Source organism: Bacillus rossius, chromosome 15, assembly GCF_032445375.1.
Source record: "Bacillus rossius redtenbacheri isolate Brsri chromosome 15, Brsri_v3, whole genome shotgun sequence".
Classification (NCBI taxonomy): Eukaryota; Metazoa; Arthropoda; class Insecta; order Phasmatodea; family Bacillidae; genus Bacillus; species Bacillus rossius.
The window spans coordinates 20,683,568-20,704,022 of record NC_086342.1 but is presented as its reverse complement, the minus strand read 5'-3'; the positions used below and the strand labels follow the sequence as shown (position 1 = coordinate 20,704,022).

The window sequence follows — 20,455 nt, the reverse complement described above, 5'->3', positions numbered from 1 at the left end:
TGGACGTCTGGCTATCGTTTTAGACTTTCATGTTATCTGGTAACAGTTTCAGTACGAAACACTAGGCTTATTTATGTTTTATCTTTGTACTTCTAATACCGTTCTCCAAAATATTCTTTTGATCTACGTATACTTATTAAGTAAATGAAACACACACCCTGTACTCATCTGGAAAACTTAGTTGACAGGAGAGGAAAGGAAATATGTGTAAAAGATTGCGCCATTGGCATTGACAGCGGTGGGTGCCGGTACCTGTCCCATGATGGGGCTGCCGGACGAGAAGAAGCCCTTGCGGGTGACCACGGAGACCTCGAGCTGCTTGGAGTTCAGCTCTCCCTGCGACATGACGTACTCCAAGGTCTGGTCGTACACTGGGTTGCAGTTGTCCTTCACCGTCTGCCGCACCATCCACAAGCCAACACGGTAGTCTTACGTCTCGGCGTCGGAGACGGACACATACGTACATTGCAAGACAGAGATAACGGAGAAGAAAAAAGGTCGATGCCTGTAGTATGGAACCATCCCCGCATTTGATCGAAATAATTTCTTGAAACTATGGAAAACCAAAATTTGGTTGTTTGGACCGGTATTTTAACGTTTTACCACTGCCGTACCTCACTTGGTCATGGTCAATACGGGATAACAATGATTACTATTTTCATATCTGTACCTTGGGAGCATGAGACACCATGTCACATAAACCATATTTTTCATGAGAGCAGTAGACAGGAATTTTAAATATGTAATACTTCACATGTTTACTCAAATTTTTTCTACTCAAAATATCTGAATTTTTTTACATATTGTCACGTAGTGGAAATTTTAATTTTTGGAAGTTTATTTTGTTCTGTAGTTGAGTTGCTTCGTTTCCTCGGGCTGTCCTGGCACGCTGTTTGCGACGCCGCCCGTGTTCAGTAATTAGGTTTCACCGGACATTTACAAAGCTGAGAGGGAGGGAGTACTGTTAACACGGCCACATGACCTCATGCACTAGCACACACACACACACACTCTCTTGCTCTCTCTCTGGCTGATTATTTATAGATTTTCCCCTCCTCTCCTTCCCCCAGCAACGCAGCAGACAAATCACTTGCGAGCACCGACCCAGTGCGCGGCAGACGCACACACATAATAACTGCGCTGATCACGGAGTTTCACACGACTCATGAGATATTTTGATTAAACAAATTATACTTACTTGTGGAGTTATATTTATTAAAAACCAACATAGGTTAGTTATTTATGCATATATTCAACGACACAGTACAAAAATATTATTTTTTAACCCAAAATCAAACACTTGCATAAGGATAGCACTTCTTTTTTTTATACTAAAAATCAGCATAAAATAAGTAACCCATGTGCAGGTAAATAGGGTAATGTAGAAGGTCTGCTACTCAAGCTAACAAAATCAATTTTGATGATTTTTTCAAATAAAATTAAAATTAGTTAAGTCAACTTTGAACCTAGCAAAATTCTATGTAGTTAAAATCTGCTGGGCATTTGTACACTCAGGTTTGAAAATCACTGAATAGTAATGAAACAAATCAAGTTTGATTGTTTTAAGTTTATAACAAATAATTTTTATTTTTTTTATTATTTTTTTTTTTTACTTTATGATTTAAATAATGATTTACAATGAATTGTGACATTCGTAATTTTCCTCGTACACAAATGTGGTCGATAAAGATTCGGGACACGTGGGTGATAAGTTTTTGTAGAAAGGTTTAGGTAGAATCAGGCAGATATCATACGCAGGTATCGAGACATGTATGGAACTGTACATTTAACACAACCTTACTAATGATATTAAATATATATTACTAGTGTGACACCACTGATATTCATCCTACATATAATAGAAATATATATATTTATTAAAAAGAGCACTTTCTATATTCATGAACAGTAATTACATAAACAAATACAATCTAATTATTTTAAATAGTTACAACACTGTTTACCTCTGTTTTCCTCTTGGACTCCTTCGACCTCTCAGGCAGGAGATACAGCTTCACGTACGGATCTGGGATGTATGCCGGGTCCTTCAATGGCAAATTGCTGTTGGAATAATACACTACGTTACATTCTCGGAACAGAAAGCAGTTTTTAATCCTATAGTGCCTTCAAATGGACATTTATTCATATCAAAAACTAAACAACATTTAACTTAAAATTTGTCTTGCATCTGTTTCAAATTGCAGCATATGTATTATGACATAGAGTTTTTTGAATGAAAAATATGATATGAACTTTATTAAAAATCACAACGCATGTGCAGGAGCTTTAATTAGAAAATATTCATAATTCGTTAATGCAGCAATTTATTTATTTATTTATTTATTTTTTTTTTGTTATTTTTTCAATCACATTCAATATTTCTTAATATACTTAGCCAACCTCTGCTCTTTGCACATACTCTATCATTCCCCTCCTATGCTCTTTCCCACCTTTCCTCTCCTCTCCTCTCCTGAAGCATCTTACTAGATGCTATTAGGAGCTCCTAACTCTCATTCTGAAGCTTCTAGGCTGGGCGGTTGTGGCAGGCTTTCTCCCTTTACCCTGCCTATAAATATGTGATTGTGCAAGCTCTCAAGTGAAGTCAGCCACCAGTCACGACACTTTAAAACAAGCCCAACTCATCAAGATTAAACTAGTAGTTCGCCTCAAACTGAGATTTCCCCATGTTCCATTTTTTGGACTGTAAATATTAACCCCACAACTATAATAACTTATATTTACAATTCTGACGTCGACCAGGGCTACGCCCTCCCTAAGCCCCATGTGCTTCACGCCACTGCCGACCCCTTCTCCTCCCACTGACACCCTCTGTTTCAAACCTCCCGCCAACAAGTGTGTGTGTCCGGTCGCACTGCGTGAACCATTTCGGCGCCCACCCTAACTGGAGCAGTGGAGACTGTATGTGTTTTAAATAATGTAATTCTTAAATATCTGTAATATTTAATCCTTAAATCTTAATTAACTTGCAATTTTTAAAAGGTTTTACTAGTTATGTTTAACTGTCAGTGCCTTCACACTACGTACTTAGTTTTCCACAGTTGGAATAAAATACTCAATTTTAAAAGATATTATAAATAGGTATTACTGATAGTTATATTTTACTTATTCACTTAACACAAATGATTCACTCAGACCTTTAATGCAATGCTAAATGATAAATTAACATAAAACACCAGGAACATAAAATTAATCTCAAACATCTCTGCAATTACTCAAGCTCTGCCTCAACTAAAAAAATTAACAAGTGTGGACTCAACTTGAAGGCATTATTACTGAACTCGGCTTGACTCGATCCAAAAATTTACAGAATCATTTATCTCTAATAATAACATAACTGAACAGAAAGATACTCCAAAATAACTTAAAACGACTGGCGACACTCACGCAACTTTGTGGATGACAATAATCAGTCTTTGTCGCTGGATGCTGTAACGGAGAGTGAGCTGTATCCTGCCGAGTCCTGCCTCGCCAGCTGAGCTGCAACACGGCATGAACACAAGTTCATTCGGGGTGTCTTCAAATACAAACAGATTAAGTTGTTCACAGTTGTAAACGGTGCTGCTATGACCACACACATGAAATATCATATAATAAATAAATTAACACTATTCACTTTCAAATTTCGTTGTTCTGCCTAAACTTTTCTGATGGTTGCTACTAAATGCAGCGCTACTGTAACATAAATTGCGGGAAATGCTTTAGCATAAAGAGGGAATGTATGCATTAATACTATAGGGAAAATGAGGGTGCAAATAAAAAAAAATATAAGTTAATCAAGGGAATTCCTAAATCCTGGTTACATAAAAATGAGGTTTCACGGCATTTCAACTTCCCGCCTAGATAAAAAAAAAATTATATTGCCAAAATAATGATGTCAAACTATTCCAACCAATATAAATTAAATGTTTTTTGAATGATTCTTGCAGTGGGGAATATTACTTTTAACTATTATTTTGGACATATGTCATTGCTAGCAGGGGCACAACAACTAAATTTCCAAAGGGGGGGAAATTCTTTTTATAAACAATCATCGATCCCCCCTATTGAAGCGGGGGGGCCCGGGGGTCCTCCCCCGGGAAAAATTTGTATTTCAAGGTGGAAAATGATGCTATTTAAGCAGTTTTATTATCTAAAAATCGATTACACAGCACTTTCTTTGCCCCCACTTCAAGGTTTCAGAGGGGGGGTAAAATACCCTTGCCCCCACCTGTTGTTGCGCCCTTGATTGCTAGATTGCACTTTTGCAGCTTTGACCAATTGAACATACTTACTTTCATACAATCTTTGGTCGCCCTTTGGGGCAACATTTAGAACCTAGATGGGAAGGTGACACGGGAGAGACTCACGAGGTGGAGCTGGTGGTCCGGTTGCGCAACTCGCTGGCGGCCGGCAGCGGCGAGAGCTCGGCGGTCGGCGCCGGGGCGCCCACGGAGACGCTCTCCTCCGCCAGCGGCAGGCTGGGCAGGCTGGTCGAGCTGCCCTGCCGCAGGGACTCCTTCGAGAGGAACTTGCTGACAGGGGTCGGGGTCGACTCGCCTGGCACCAGCAACACAGAGGTTCCACCCAGCTACCACCACGGTCGTCAACTACTAAGAGACTCCACATCCTCACCATCTCAAGTCACATGCAATGCTCGTGTTTGTTACTTATTGTGAACTCTTGTATATAGAACTGTTTTGTGAGTTGACTTTGTGGCACTTGTACCGGGCCAAGTGATAGACACAGTTTAAATCACCCGTGCCCCAGCTTTTTACAGTTGGCACCACGTTGGAACACTGCAAGTGTTGGCGTCCATAAACCGTGAGAGTGGCATCCCTGCAGTGAGAAACAAAAGACAGTCTTCGTTTCGACCGGAATGATGGCGGCAGGTCGCATTGGTGCGGGCCGATGCTATCGTGTAATTTGTGTTGCATTGTCGGTTAAAAACATCTCGATACAGTCAACATATGTTTATCAACATTAACAGCTCGTTATTTAATTTTTTTGTCATTTCATAACTATTATGTGATGGCTGGACAAAGTGGGATTAGAGATTGCCAGATTATCTAATGTCAATATGAGAATATCAAGTAAGAAATTGAGAAATATAACCGGCCAGAAAACAAGAAACACTGCATGTAAATTAAAACTGACAATGATGATAAACCCTGAGAGAACTAAAAACTATTTTACCTTCGAAAATGATGATCAGAATTTCCCACTCCACATCAAAATGCCAATAATACAGTGTGCCGGAATATCATCAAGTACCCGATAGTAAACTATTTAAACTTTTTTTTTTAGTTACGCTTAACATCTCGTCAAATACAAGTTCACTAAAGATTTTTAAAGTATGACATCATATAGCCTCAAGAAAACTCGGCCGCACAAGTCAAAGTCTACAAGAAGGAGTGCACATTCTTATGCAACTTGTATGAAGTAACTAGAGTATTATAAGTTAAAAAATAAAAAAGTGTGTCACCTGGGGTGCCAGGCAATGTTTTCCCAGTCTCCGGAAGAAGCGGTTCAAGTTCTTTGTCCGCGACAGTCACTCCCGCTCCATCAGTCTCCGTAGCTACCAAAGACGCTGAGTCCCCCTCTGTCTTCCCTGCCTTCATAATCTGCACGGAAAACAAGCACATCAGACATAGTTTTAGTAAACACATTGTACATGTGATTGGTGCATCCATAACAGGTTGGTATTTGTAAATCTTCTTAAGAAACTAAAACATAAAATTATGATTAACATAACATGTCTAGCATACACTAGAGGTTAAACTTAAAATTAGGATGAAAAATATTTTGAAGCATACACAAGTATAGCACCATCAGAAATATAAAAGTATAGAGTATGTTCCATTTGGGTACCAAAGAATGAAAACATGTGCCTTGCAGACAGTTAAAGTAATGGAACACAACCTAGTCGGTCACCATATTCCTTTCTATGATGTTGGTACTCATGCAACCAAATTATCTATTCAAATATTTTAAACTACTATGCTTATTTGATGTTTAATTTTATGCTGATTTCTATTAAAAATGCAGTACAGTTCTCCAAAACCCAAGGACAGACTACACGCCAGTGGGAACAACTTGTATAACTTCAATGGCTGTATGCAAGAGAAAGAAGAGATATTTCTTGCATTAACTGCAGCAGCTTTTTACAAGTATAATTTGATACATATTTTAATAAACTTTAATATTTTTATTTAAGTCCAGTGTATAACTGAACTATAGGGACCATGAAATCATCCATGACCTTTTGTAAAGAACCATTCCAGCATTTCCCTGAAGTGCTATCGGGATATCACGGACGACATAAAACATGGTAGTACGAACTGGGATTCGGATCCTATTCCTCTGAAACGGGAGTACAGTATCACAGCACTGAGTCCCATGGCGCCATCATACTACAGTGAAAGGCTTTTAATCCAGCATGATATGGTTCGGCACATTCGGTAATCCAGCACCATACCAAGCCACTTGCGTTCAGTTTTATGAGTTAACATTGGCTGCCAAATCATATTACCGTGCTGCCGAAGTTTTAGTTCGCTCAGAGTTTATCATTAGTGTTGGTTTTCACTTCAGTATATTGTTTCCTGTTTTCTTACAGGTTAAATTCCACATTTCACATTACATGGGTACATCTATCCCTCACTTAGCACGTCTTCAGATTGCGCGGATTCATTTAGCGCGATGTGAATTTTACTGCCCCAGTCTTGAATAGCACGTCTGTAAATTTCAGTTAGCACAAATTCTCGGCAGGCAAAAAAAAAAGTTGAGCACGATGCCACTAAGTCTGTTTCAACTTCTGTAAACAGATGTGCCATGGGATACAGTTAGCCAAACAAGGGGGGAAGAGATGCACGCACAGGTCTGACTACGCTATCGGCTGTTGTACAAACATCAGCTATGGCAAGTTAAATTGCGGCTATGCAGTGTAAAGGACCAAATGATTTTACGTCCGCGCATATGCCGCCGTGCCGTACCATCGTCGCCTGGCCACAAACCGGGCCGTGAACTCAGTCTAGCCAGTGGCAGGGAATTCACTCAAACAAAAGCAACGTTTGCCCATTCAGCTGCCGGTAACTGTACGTGCTTGATCACTCATAATACATTGCGTTTAAGTATTTGAGACAAAAATAAAAGTATTACGGCGCGCCGATTATCATGAAGGCTACGCTTATGTTGGTCGCACTTTAGTTTGAAGCAAGTCAACTGTACGCACAATCGTACGAAATAAGGAGTCTTACCAAAATTTTATATAAGTCTGAAGCTGTTGGTTGTACTAGCGGGAATATATTTGACATTAGATACCGGAACAGAAATGAACAGATGATTCACGTGGGAAAGATTGTTAAATGAATGTTGCAATGAAAAAAATAATCATTGGCCTGACAGGATTGATGTGAACCAGGTAGTGATATGCGAATAAGCATTTTATTATTTGAAAAATTAAAATGTTACTATCCGGACAGTAATATCGGTTTCACTGTCAGTAAAGGATGGTTTGGAAAGGTACGAGACATGAGTTGAAGGTCATGCTCGCGACTGACGATAAAGTACATAACCACGTATCTCCCGTTACGTGGTGTTGTATTTGTCATACAAAGTGCGATGAGAGGCATATAAAGATAAATGGTGTGACATATTTATAGTTGAGTGTTATTCAACGCATTTATATTACGTAAAGTATATTTTCTTACACAAGTTTGGAACACATTAAATAAATTAGCCTTGCTATTTATGGAAACTAATGCTTCAGAATACGCGATTTCGAATAACACGAGCATTTTTAGGAACGAATTAGTCGTGCTAAGTGAGGGATAGGTGCACTTTTCCAATTTTTTAAGAAGATTCATGCTCACATATCATCTATTGGTTTTGAATGAAAACCTCGTATATAAGAAACAAAAAATTTAAAATCAGAAGAAATAGGTTTTTTAAACATATCTTGTAAACATATATTGTATAATTTAATACATTTTAAATTAATTTATTTAGTAAGTTTTTAAATACTTAACCAAAGTTGATATAAAAGGTTTTCTAACAAATAATGAAATAAAAAAAATATTTTTTTTTGGGATACCATTTTTTTCATTCTAAGTCACCACTATTTTTTTTTTTGTGATAGAGAAGCTTCTCACAACTTGTTTCTACATTAAATTTTCTTTGGTATTCCCAATAAAACTACGTATATCGATGTTTGACGATCTGGCGCGGCCGTAGTCCCGAACGCGCCGGACTAAACACCGACCGTGAGGCAGTAGCGTTACCCTCAGTTGCAAGGACAGGAAGATCTTGGTGTCGGGTCCCGACTGCGCCAGGCGGAACGGCTGGCTCTCCAGCTCCATGTCCGGGGCGTTGAGGAGCTGGGTCAGCGGGTAGCTGAACAGCCCCAGCAGCTTCTCCGTCTTCTGGTCCACGACCTGTCGTCAGGGGGGACACGTCACACCGCAGCTGCCACCTCTCAAGCTTCGTGGGCTCCACCTTTTACAATCATGCAGCCAGAGAGGAAGAGAGTGCACCGAAGACAGAGACAGAAAGAGACGCAGAGAAAACGAAAAGAATATAAAGAGGAAGAGACACCTAAAGAACTAAAAAAAAAACAATATACCACTCATCACAACTTTCAGATCAACAATCACAAATGAAAAACTAATACTTTAAAGTGTTTGAATGTTAAAAAAACATTTCCATTTGATTGGACGTTCTTCATTGCCCATACGTGTTTCGCTATGGAAAACCTACATTACAATCTAGCAAGTGGTTACATGTATTTTTATTACTGCCATCAAACTCTGAAGATATAAGAGATCCTACATAGATTTAAAACATCTTTCCCAAATAACAACTAAATATGTATTATGAAACAAATTTAAGAATAAAAAAAGTTAAAACATATTTAACATATTGAAGTAAATTTGTTACTTCACATGTTTATGCACAGTAATGTTCAAGATTATGGAGTCTCTGAGATAAAATGATTAAATTGAGGTTTTATCACTTAATTATTAAAGCCTGAGGTTAAGTCCGAACCATAGCAGTCTTGATCTTTCCACTACAAGTTTGCCGCAATTTGATAGGCATAATTGAAAAACCTGACAGAAAGTAACCTATTCTAGCACACTTCATATGAATTCATGACTAATTCTTTTACATCCGGGATTGCTTCAAGTTGATACACCCTGTGGTAAATGCACTCGCACATGGGCAATGACACTACTCGGCTACTCAGGAGGATGGACGGAGGCAATGACCTTGACGTGAACAGTGTCGTGCTCGGGGTTGCCGACGAGGAACGTGAAGCCTTGCTCCCACACCGGGTTGGGGTTGCGGAACTGCATGGTGGTGCGCTCCTCCTTCTTGCCCACGGACACGATGACGAAGGGGTCGGGGTTCTTGGCGGGACGCGCTTCCTGCAACACACGGCACCGCACAGCCTTCAAATCATACCCTTTCATGCGCACATACCAGCAAAAAATTATACTTTCAAATGATTCATCTATTTCATCCTATTTCGTGCCATACAATCAACGGTAGATTGCAGTAGCCAAATCACACAGTCTAAAAAAAGAAATGTACACTTGTGATTGTACATTTAAAAAAAAAAATTACAGAATAATTTCTCAGAGTTCAAAATTATAATGTCAAACACAGTATTCTGTAAACTTAAAAAATTCTAACATTATCAAACTAATAGTATCTACAAAGTAACAATGTGTGCTTGTCACGTGTATGAATACTTCTGAAGACAAAAGTCTGTATAACAGTACATGCATTGAAGCACACCGGTAATTCAACTCATAATTAAATATAATGAAAAGTATCTAGAGCATTGAACATAATAGTAGGCATGTGGCACATATAGTTCCTTGGGCAGAAGTGGATTCACGTAAACATCTATCAAGATGACAGAGAAAATAGGAGAACATTAATATTTTTCTTCAAACTCTAAAAGCTACATTAGTGAGTGGCCATACTCCAGTGTTGTTTCATTTCTAAACAGCCTGGACCTTCCCCCATGAGGGTACCATTACTTGAAAATAATAAGTCAATGTATTCACAAGTTATTAACACCAAACATTTACTAGGTGTACAGGAATCAGAAATGATTAAATTTCCTCAACAGAGATCAAGAATTTACAGAAGCAAAAATTCCTTGAACAGAATAAAGATTGTAGCACAGCAGGCCATAAGAACTATTACAATCGCAGCGGTTTGTCCCAAGAAAGTAAGAAACACCTAATTTTTTAAAAATAATAAAAAAAGTAGCAATAAGCCTACAATACACAAATGTGGGGCATAAATTTAATGGGTGACAGAGAAAGCAAAACCAAGCAAATTTTTGTTATGGAACATATATCCGGAAGCAAAACCCTGTAAAGTTACAGGAATGAACAGAGGAGCACAAATTTGAATTTTGCCGGTTTCAGAGAACTGTTTAGGCATACGCACCAGTGACCAGTAGTCTTAGTTTAAATTAATTAGTACTCTTCATGGTATGAAAATCCAAGTTTCACGCAGTCTTGCAGTAATGCAGTACGAAGGTCTTCCTGTCCGATACACGTCTGTGTTGAAAGCGCCCTTGGTAAATGCACACTGCTTGCTCCTGCTGCAATTTGTTTCGTCTGCCCCTACGTCATTGACATACCAGCCATCTCTGCGAATGATAAGTCTTTGTGCAATTACTGTTAGTCAAATCTCTAACGGCAGCATCGTACTCAAGTCAACACTGTACTAATCACTAGTGAGTATGGCTAATTTTAAAAGTCTAAGAGCACATTGCCTGCTTCCTGCAATGCGTTGGAACATCGTAGAGCTGCGATTGCATGTCCTCTCGACGAATGCAGTAGTCCTCTGAAGCCTGCCAGATTCAAATTTGCGAGCTACTGTTCACGCCTGCAACCAGGCCCCGATTTCAGGCAGCTAGTGCTCTGGGCAGATATTCTTTAGCACAACTCCCCCTCCCCCCTTTTTATCCAGTTACTACCATACAAAATAAAATTTTAAAAATTCAAGCTTATTTATAATCTGTTTTAAAACACCACATTATCCAACTAAATATTAGGAAACACTTACAGGAAGTTGTTTCGCAGAATCAACAAACACCATTAGAAGAGCTGTGCTCATTGAGGTCACCCGAAGCTCTTGAGTTTCTGCAATAGCCTGAAAAACGTAACAACAATGCTAACAGTTGCATATTACTTAATGTGATGAAAGTTTACGGCAAATACTTTACACCGCAAAATAATTGAAACATTCAAACGACTAATCCTTTAAATAAAAGTTTAAAAATTACACAGGTATAAAAACAATTTAATATTACAAAAAATTAAAATAATTACTATCAGAACTTGCATTTATGTTATCATTGTGTGTAAAATAAATGCAGTATTAAATTTACACCAACTACTAGACTTTAAAAAAAATTAATCTTTACTCTTTAACAGTAACAAACTACCTAACTCATACAATTAGTTCAAAAACTACATAGGTTTTAAAAAGCTAAAGAATAAAGAAAGATTCAGGATTTTTTTTTGAGTACTTGACAAAACATTTACCTTATTATTACATTAGTTACATCAAGTTTTTGAGCAAGATTTTCATATGAAACGCTCATACAATAAGTTTTTTGCCTGAGGCGGGGTCTACATGGAGGTAATGGGGCTGACACTCACAGAAGTCGGATGCTCTACCTGAGGGACAGACCTGTCATTCTGTCCAGCCAGGAGAATACGTTAGTTTGAGATGAGATGGATATGGAGCTGTGACAGAATGAATTGGTGTGGAGTTTTCCAAGAAAACCCGCAGGCCACAGCAACGTCAGCCACGTTTCCCAATTGCAAAAAATCCTGGTGTTGAGTGGTCTGACCGCTCAACCACCACACCTCAGATATCACGAATGTACACCTTATTAAAGATGGTAACATACCACACAGAGGTAGATCTCTGGGATACTGGTATTGGAATCAGACGTGGTCTACAGAGCAGCTTTTGCCTGCAGTAATTCTTGGGAAAACGCACAAAAGCAAATCAGGATGCACCGACAGGGATTTGAACCCAGGCATGTTGAATTTTATGTCAGCTCACACCATATTTCTCTAAACAATCCCATCAATATGCAAACCTTTAAAAAAAAAAAGTGAACACAGAGTGCAAGTTAAATAAATTTTATGTAAACTCTTACAGTTTAAGAAACCTTGGAATATGTGCATCTAACCAACGATGCATGAAAGTACTGGAAACTAATTTATAACATGATCTTGGCACCATGTATAGATTTTAATGATGAAGATATCTAAAGCATTGGTCCTCATATACCAATAAATTGTAAATTACTTACAGCTTTCAGGTCTGTAGAATACTTGCTTAACTCCATCCACATCATTCGAACATGTAGCATTCCATGCTTGGCCTCTTGCAGGTCAACCCACTGTAAAATTTGTTGTTTTATCATTATATGAAATAAAAGTTTCCTTTTAATACTTTAAATATTAAATTAATCATAAAACCCTTTCAAGAGCACAGCCAATCTATCATCACAGTCTTTACAAATAAGATCAGCACATCAAATAAAAAAAGGGCAATAACTTCTAAAATAGTAACTACATATCATTTGGCCGGATAAAACTTGAGAAATTCAGGTTGGGAATTTAAGAGTTCCTAAAATCCAGAAATTGAAAATTCATTTCAATTTAAAACTCACCAAATCTACTTGTCCTTTCTTTTTTACATTGCTGACATCAAACGTAGTCCTGAAACAGATTTTAATGTGTGTGTTGTTATCAAATAACTGGGTTACACACTACAAATGTTACATATGTTTATAAATATAATTATTACATTTAAATTTTAATTCAATACTGTTAAATGATCCATTATTTAAACACATTTAACCTTTGAGACACTTTTAGATGCATTTGCAGTTTGACAAATTTTTTTAAGATAAATTTTTCATCATTAATAAAAAAGGACTGGTTTTATTAATTTTTATTTTGTAACACATACTATTACAGTTTAATTTTATTGATTTCTGGTCTTTATTTCAGCTCTGCCACACAATTTTAATGGCGAGCAAATGTCGATAACGAAAACAGTTTACGGATGAGTATGTGAAATAGGGAATACTAGTAAAGTCTGCATTTGGCACTCATGTGTGTCTGGTGCTGCTCTCTACGATTCGAGTGTAAAAGTTGTGCGAGAGAGGATTCGTCAGGAAGAGATGTGTTTTGAGTCGCAAGGAATAACAGAGTGGTCGGAAAGTGCACCAGCCTCAGGTTTGCGAGAGGGTGGTCGCTGTGTGTACGAGATCAGCAGCTACGTATCACGGCACTACTTCCCGACAAACTAAGATAATGACAGCTCCCTGAAGGCCCAGAGGCAAAGTGGAACACCAACGACCCGAGACTGCCTTTCTTGCTGTTCGACATGAGCTGGATGAGACCAACGAGGAAGCTCACATGAAAACAAACAGCCAGGTAGGAAGATCTGAGAAGAAATTCCCACTCCAAGTGAAACGAGATATTACAATGATAAAAATACAACAGTAAAGTTACAGAAGAATTAATATTTTTTCCTTAGTAAATAGTTTTTCTGGGCACATTTAGCACTGATGTTTAATTACAAGTGGACAAACTAGTTATTGTAGTAAAACTCTCAGCAGAGATTTTTTAAAATAAAATTTTTTAATTCAAGAAAGGTGTCGTTTCTGAAAGAGGTTTATGTACCCATTAAGAAAGTGGATGTTGGTACAGTTATTTTACATGGATGTACATCCATCTATATTACTTAAAATCTGTAACTATTCTAAAGCTGGTTGATAGCCAGAAATTAAAAGTTAAAATAAATGCACAAATCATAAATTTTCTGTGTTTCTAGCTTGTGATAGGTCTAGGCTGTGTTTTTCTAAGTTATGCAAGAGAATTATTACGTTATGTAACTTAAAGTAGTCTTTTATAGATTTTCTAAGTAATGAATTTTAAAGTTGTAATTTTGTAGGATATTGTGATGTTTCTAAGTTATGTAGATCGGCATCATGTATTTCTAAGTTATGATGCTCCTCTGTAATGATTTTATTTTATTTATAACATTTCTAATTTGTGTAGTCTAGACTTGTATGTTACTACATTTCATTTGCCTAAGTTATGACACATCTAATTGTGTGTTTGTAAGTTGCAATGGTTCAAATGTTCAATTTTTCATGTTGTGTTTCTAAGTTGATCTTTCTAAATAAAGAGTGTTCTAAGTAATGTGGATTTTTCCAAAAATTCAAAGTTATGATCATTTTAAGTTGTGAATTTATACGTTGTGCGTGGAACACAAATAATTACGTTAAAGTCTTGTAATGACAGTAGTTAATTCTCATTTTAACCTGGTTGGTAAAAAAAATTTTTGTTTTGTGTAGAATATGTTAGAAAGAGTACAACTGTAACAAATCCCAACAAAACCATGAAAGACACCCACTTACAAACCTCTTCACTTTAAGCTAAAAAAATAAAATAATAAAATAAACTATGAGATAGTACTCACGAGATGTAAAGAATTGCTGTCAGTTAACAGAACACTACATTTTAAATTTAAGCTGTTAACTGCAAATACTTCTAAAAGATTATTGTAATTTATTTCACTACATGCAATATATGACAACATGCGTTTTAAATTATGTAAAAACATCTTTTCAAGAGCAAACAAACTGTTTTAATTTTAAAATCCATAACATATATCAAGCTTGATGAAAGAGAAATCAAGAAATGTTTTACACTTTATGGAATAAAAAATTCTAAAATAAACTTATTTATGCTACAGCTTCATATTAGTAACTAAAAACAATTTTTTTGTTGAAAATAAAATAAAGATAGCATGCAGCAACACAAACCCACATTACTTTATCAACTATAAAAGGAATGCACATAATAACAAAAAATAAAGAAGATGTATGTACAGTTCATATAGAAACAACTAAATGACTTAGCAACAAAGATTAACTCCTTTCTCAGAAATATGTAGATGAAATCCTGAAATAACATTTTTTTTTTACAAATGAACAATTTATCAAAAACAGAAACCAACATCCAAAAATGTAAATAGAATTATTTAAAACAACATTTCTTGGCATACCTTGAAGGAAGTTCATTTTTCTTTGACTATATAATACAAGTAAATTGAGCATCTCTGACTCAATGTGACAACATTATTATGAAAATAAATTATGTGCTATTTTTTCAAATAAGTAAAATGTATTATATGTATTTAAACTTACACACTAACATAAAATACACCTCAACCACTGCCACCACAACCACCACCACCACCAAAATTAGGTATTCGCCAACCCACCACCAAAACAGCTCGGGCAGTTTATATTTGTAACAAGTGTGTGCAATAAAATGAATGATGAATACAGAGACCAACTAAATCCTTCTTTTAAAATATATACCACTTTATCTTCAACATTTACTAATGAAACGGCTAAAGAACTTAATGGAATGTCTAACAAAACTAACAATGAAATAATCCCAGGTATTTCAAATACATAATACACACCACAAAATAAAGTTAGACCGGTAAAAAATTATTCATTTTTTTGCTCGGCGAAAGACTAAATAAGAGACTAGTTCCTAAAACACAAAAAAAAAAAAAATAGTGCACGATTTGACAAGGGAAAGAAACAGTAAGAATCCCAAGTGCCATCACAAAAAGCAGTACCTGCCCAGGAAGTCGTCTTCACCGGGGTCTTTGTCATAGAGTCTGACGTGCAATATTTGGCCCCCAACGTCCTCTACCTCAAACTGACAAGAAACATCGCCAACGCAGCGTTATTAACAGAAGCAGGCAAGCCCACACAAGGCCTGTGGAGCCCAGAGCGTACCATTCTGCCCCTTCACGAGTTCGCACCCCCGCAACAAGGAAGGTTTGTCACGCGAGAGTGAAACAGACAGCAAACTATCAATAACTATGTCTTGCAGCTTAAAAAGATTCTTCAGTAAACTTTGTATTTCATTTTAGTTTTTTTTTTCTTTTCAATTTATGTGTATTATGAAGCAGAAAGTAATTTGAAAAAAATAAATGACTAAAAAATATTAAATTCATCATTTACTTATTCACTACGATTTTACACACTCAAGTGAAAATTGAAAGGGCATGGCAAAAACTGTGTAAACTAAAACTATTGTACATAAAAAAATATATAACACGTGAAAATAAATCCATAAAGTCGTGTCAAGTACGAGTTGAGCTGATTATCTTATACACTTCACGAATCAGAAATTCTCACCTCATTATCATAATATATAATGCTCACGATATATTCCAGATTATCTCATATCTAAAACTTCTTAAATTCTAAATAATTTTAAACTAAAAATCATTCATTAAAATGTTTATAATGATTTTATTTAATATCATCTTGTATTCAAAATTATCTTACAAATGAAAATGTCTAATATAGACAGTCATCCATCATGTTCGAGATTTCTTACATTTATTCATGTATATACATAACATTTGAGAGAATGGCAAAATTATTTGAAAGTTTGCTTCTTTTTTAATTCTTAATACAAGATCAACAGTAAAAATGAACTGCATTGTTGCATAGTAAAGCTTGATTTGTGACTACTCATATTTTTGAGCTGTTTGCGCAAACTAAAAACTGCTTATTATTTACGAAAGAATCTTCCACAGATCGAAACCAGGAAAAAGAGCAGCATAACGATGAAAACTAACATTTACACAACATCAAACTCTGAAACTAATATGCTTTTGACCTTCACTAATCAGCAAAGAAAAAAACTGTCTTTGTTGAATCAACCTTCTGAGTTCCTATAATACATCAACGCATACAACTTCATTGCACCAAAGCAGGGCATGCTCTACTTAATTCTACTCAATTTAAGCTACATAGCACAACTATACACATTCACTAGTCATTATTGCACAGTGCATTTACAACCAAGCTTATTATAAGTCGTACCAGATAGTTTCATCAGCAAACTTTAAAACATGTAATCAAAAGCAAACAAAATAAAGTAAATGCACATGCAAAATAAAATGCTTGTAACCAATTCACATATTTTCCATAAGCTTATGCATTAAAATAAAATAAAAACTTATCAGTCAAGTAACATTAATCATTTTAATACATATGGATGTGAGAACCCCATTTCCAGGGGGCGAACAAACTAAAGTAAGCTAAAGTTCAAGGTCAGTTTCTAAGTTGCATAGTTATGCACAGAGGCATAAGGTAAGGTAACATGAACTCCAAAATTATAGTGGGTTCCAAACCATGTGACTTAGACTCAATCTCAGTGCTCATAAATTCGAGCCATGCCACGGAACAAGAATCAAAAATTCTGTTTAAGAAGCCCCACGTGTATGACACTTCATCAATACGGCCACAGAGAACCTGCCTGTAGTAAGATGGTGGTGTAAAAGTGACCCTACCCAATACCAACCCCTTGCGAGCGATATAAGCAATGAGCTACAAGCAAAAAATTAATGTGTGAAATGTAGACAAAAATATTACTTCAGGAATACATACATACACACACACACACTCATGTGTCTATGTGTGTTGCAGAACACACTCGTGGATATGCTACTGCCACGCACGTATCAAAATCCTGCTATAACTGTGGTTTTCTCAAAATCTCATGGTGTTTCACAGGTCAAGTCTGAAAAATTTTGTTGAGATCCAAGTAAAACAGTTTTACTTGGATCTCAACAAAACAGTTACTGTAGATCTGTACAAGAAACAAACATACAAAGGGAAATTCTACTTTACACATACTGTCTACAGGCATTAGAAAAAAAAATAATAATAATCTCTATCCTTCATTCCCACCTCTTAAAGTAGAATTTTGTTAATTCTTGATGGAATTTTGCAAATTAACATAAAAAAAAATAAGAGTAAAATTATTACCAATATTTATTTTGGTTATTTGTCTTCTATCTAGTAAGTAAAATCTACATTTTCATTCCAGCTTGGTAAAATTTTGCACTATCGGCCTTGGACCAAAATAAGTTTGTCTACCTAAGATTTAAAAAAAAAACTACTCCTAAATGAAGCCTCTTCACTCAGTGCAAAGCATGGGCAATGCCCAAGTACTTCAGCTAGTATACACATAAAAATATTTGCAACAAAATATATTTTGAAAATTTATTATCATTATGAAATCGTAAGCCTTTTCCAAGAAATTCACCAGTTGGCATGCAAGTTAAAATAGTAGTGTGCAGACTTTGCTATGAAAGCTGAGAAAAATAGGTAACAATAATGGCTGACTATATGCACATACAACATTTTTATTATTCCTGTCCCAACTTATTCTACCAAAGCTTATGTTTCACTTCGAAAACAAAGAGAAATGTGAATTAAATTTTAAAGTGTATATCAAAAACATTTAAACATTGCTTATATTGGAATTACATATGAGGAAGTCAATAAGCAAAACTAAATATATAAAGCAAGAGAAAATTTAACTCAGAGAAGATTCAAAAACACAACTAAAGACACACCAATTGTTAATAAGGCAAAAAAAAAGTAGCACAAATATTATATTTTCAGTAATTTTACAATCGCTAAACTGTCACAGATAAACATCTTTAAATTATGCTTTGAAGATCAAGGAAAATTACAGTAACATTCAGTCCTTTAGGAAATATACCAACTTGTGTTTAGTGTCCCAAATAGATGATTTTTAGCAAGATAAAAACTTATAAGCTTTAGAAACATGCATAATTTAAATGAAAATAATGTACCGTAAATAGCACAACTCAATATGACAGCAAGCTACCTACATTAGCACATACCAAAAGCAGTCTGTTTAAAAACTCAGTATAATCCAAATTTACACAAAATAAATTTGTAATAGAATTTTCCTTACTTTCTCCTACTAAAATATCAAAATTTCTCTATACACTTTTTGAATAATTTACATATTTTGTAAATATTTTTTAAATATATAACAAATCTCCAGTTTCCACCATTCCCATAGCTGGCCTAGTTCTCTCTGTGTGCTTTCTTTGTTTCTTTTTACATTGAACAGAACTTTGCATATGCCAGTTTACAGTAAGTATGACTACGTACTAAAACACCATCTGAAAAAAAAAAAATCTTTCACAGTCTGAGTAATGACAGACTTGATCATGGAATTTCCCCCTCAAATTACTATCACTGGGAAACTTCCACGACTTTTGCTGAATTTCAAGTAAATTATTGATTTTACCTAACCATTTTCAATTTCCTTAACTTTCCTCTGATTTTCCATGACTTTTCAGTAGTATAGTAAATTTATTGTTGTTTTTTTAAGTTGATTGATTCATGAATGATTCATAAGTATTTCTAATCACGAAACTGCCAGACACTAATCTAGAGCTTGTACACGTAAATAAAGCACTTAGAGTAATTTGAAAAGTGTGTGGCAAAGGGGCAGAAACAAATGTTAGCTCTGAGCCCAGCAGGCCAAGCAAACAATGATGTGAAATATTAGGAAATGACAGACACATACAGACAGACAGACAGAAATAACAAGAATTGTAAAGCCATAAGTTAAATTAACATTGACACAAAGCAAATATCACTAACAATAACTAAGTATCAGAATAAAATTATAACTAGAGATGGGTTCATGGAATTCTCAAACCATCAATTGAATCTCTAGTATTTGAAAAAAAATTATATTTGAGAAAAAAAGATTCAAAGAAAAGCAATGAAGAAAATGTAGGAACTTCAAAAATTCAATACAGACAACCCTGAAGTTTAGTATTTTTTTTTCATACCTCTCACATTACCATTCTTCAAGATATTGTACTTTTGATATGTAATTATGTAAATAAAAGTATGATATGTATTTATTCAGGTAACTTAGTTTGTGAAACAAACATTTGAAGATTAAATGTTTTAACACTATAGTAAAAAAAATAATTTTTTGAACGTTATTTTATTTTTGAACCTTGAGACCCAGTTTTAGATTCAAGGGGTAGATTCGAGGCATTCTTTGTGATTCTAACTAGAGATTCATATTTCAAAAAATTGGCATTTCACCCTATCGCTAATTGTAATATAAAGACCTCAGAAGTCATCACGCATCAGGTATGGTCAACAACAAAAAAAAAAATAGCACATTCCTTTTTAAAATAATAAAGGACTATTTATATTGCAACACACAGTTTTAATAGTTACATACACTATTAGCAGTTATAGGACTGTGCGAATATCCAATAATTCAAACATCCAAATTAATAATTATTTATTTGTATTTGATTTAAATTAAATATACCTATGCTTCAAAATAACGAACATATTATTGCATTCAAAGTGTTTGAAAGAATCCTAGTTAATAATTTTTTTTTAGTTCAATACTAATTGCCATTGCATGATACCAATTCCAATCATACAAATTTTAAAAAAAATTTCTTACTCTTGCTTTGTAAATCTGATATTCGTATTCTAGAGTAT

The 20,455-nt window shown here is 35.5% G+C and overlaps 1 protein-coding gene across 2 annotated transcripts in view; it reads right to left on the bottom strand.

The window, feature by feature from the left end:
* Positions 1-20,455, bottom strand: part of LOC134539694 (extended synaptotagmin-2) — a 48,332-nt gene that overhangs the window by 5,648 nt on the left and 22,229 nt on the right. For both annotated transcript variants that reach the window (XM_063381904.1, XM_063381905.1), the window contains exons 10-19: positions 12,710-12,758; positions 12,347-12,436; positions 11,083-11,169; positions 9,261-9,419; positions 8,277-8,429; positions 5,483-5,621; positions 4,368-4,557; positions 3,406-3,498; positions 1,965-2,061; positions 253-396 (exon numbers count right to left, since the gene is read on the bottom strand). In XM_063381904.1, the coding sequence (XP_063237974.1) occupies positions 253-396; positions 1,965-2,061; positions 3,406-3,498; positions 4,368-4,557; positions 5,483-5,621; positions 8,277-8,429; positions 9,261-9,419; positions 11,083-11,169; positions 12,347-12,436; positions 12,710-12,758 (1,201 nt within the window). The remainder of the gene's footprint in view (positions 1-252; positions 397-1,964; positions 2,062-3,405; positions 3,499-4,367; positions 4,558-5,482; positions 5,622-8,276; positions 8,430-9,260; positions 9,420-11,082; positions 11,170-12,346; positions 12,437-12,709; positions 12,759-20,455) is intronic.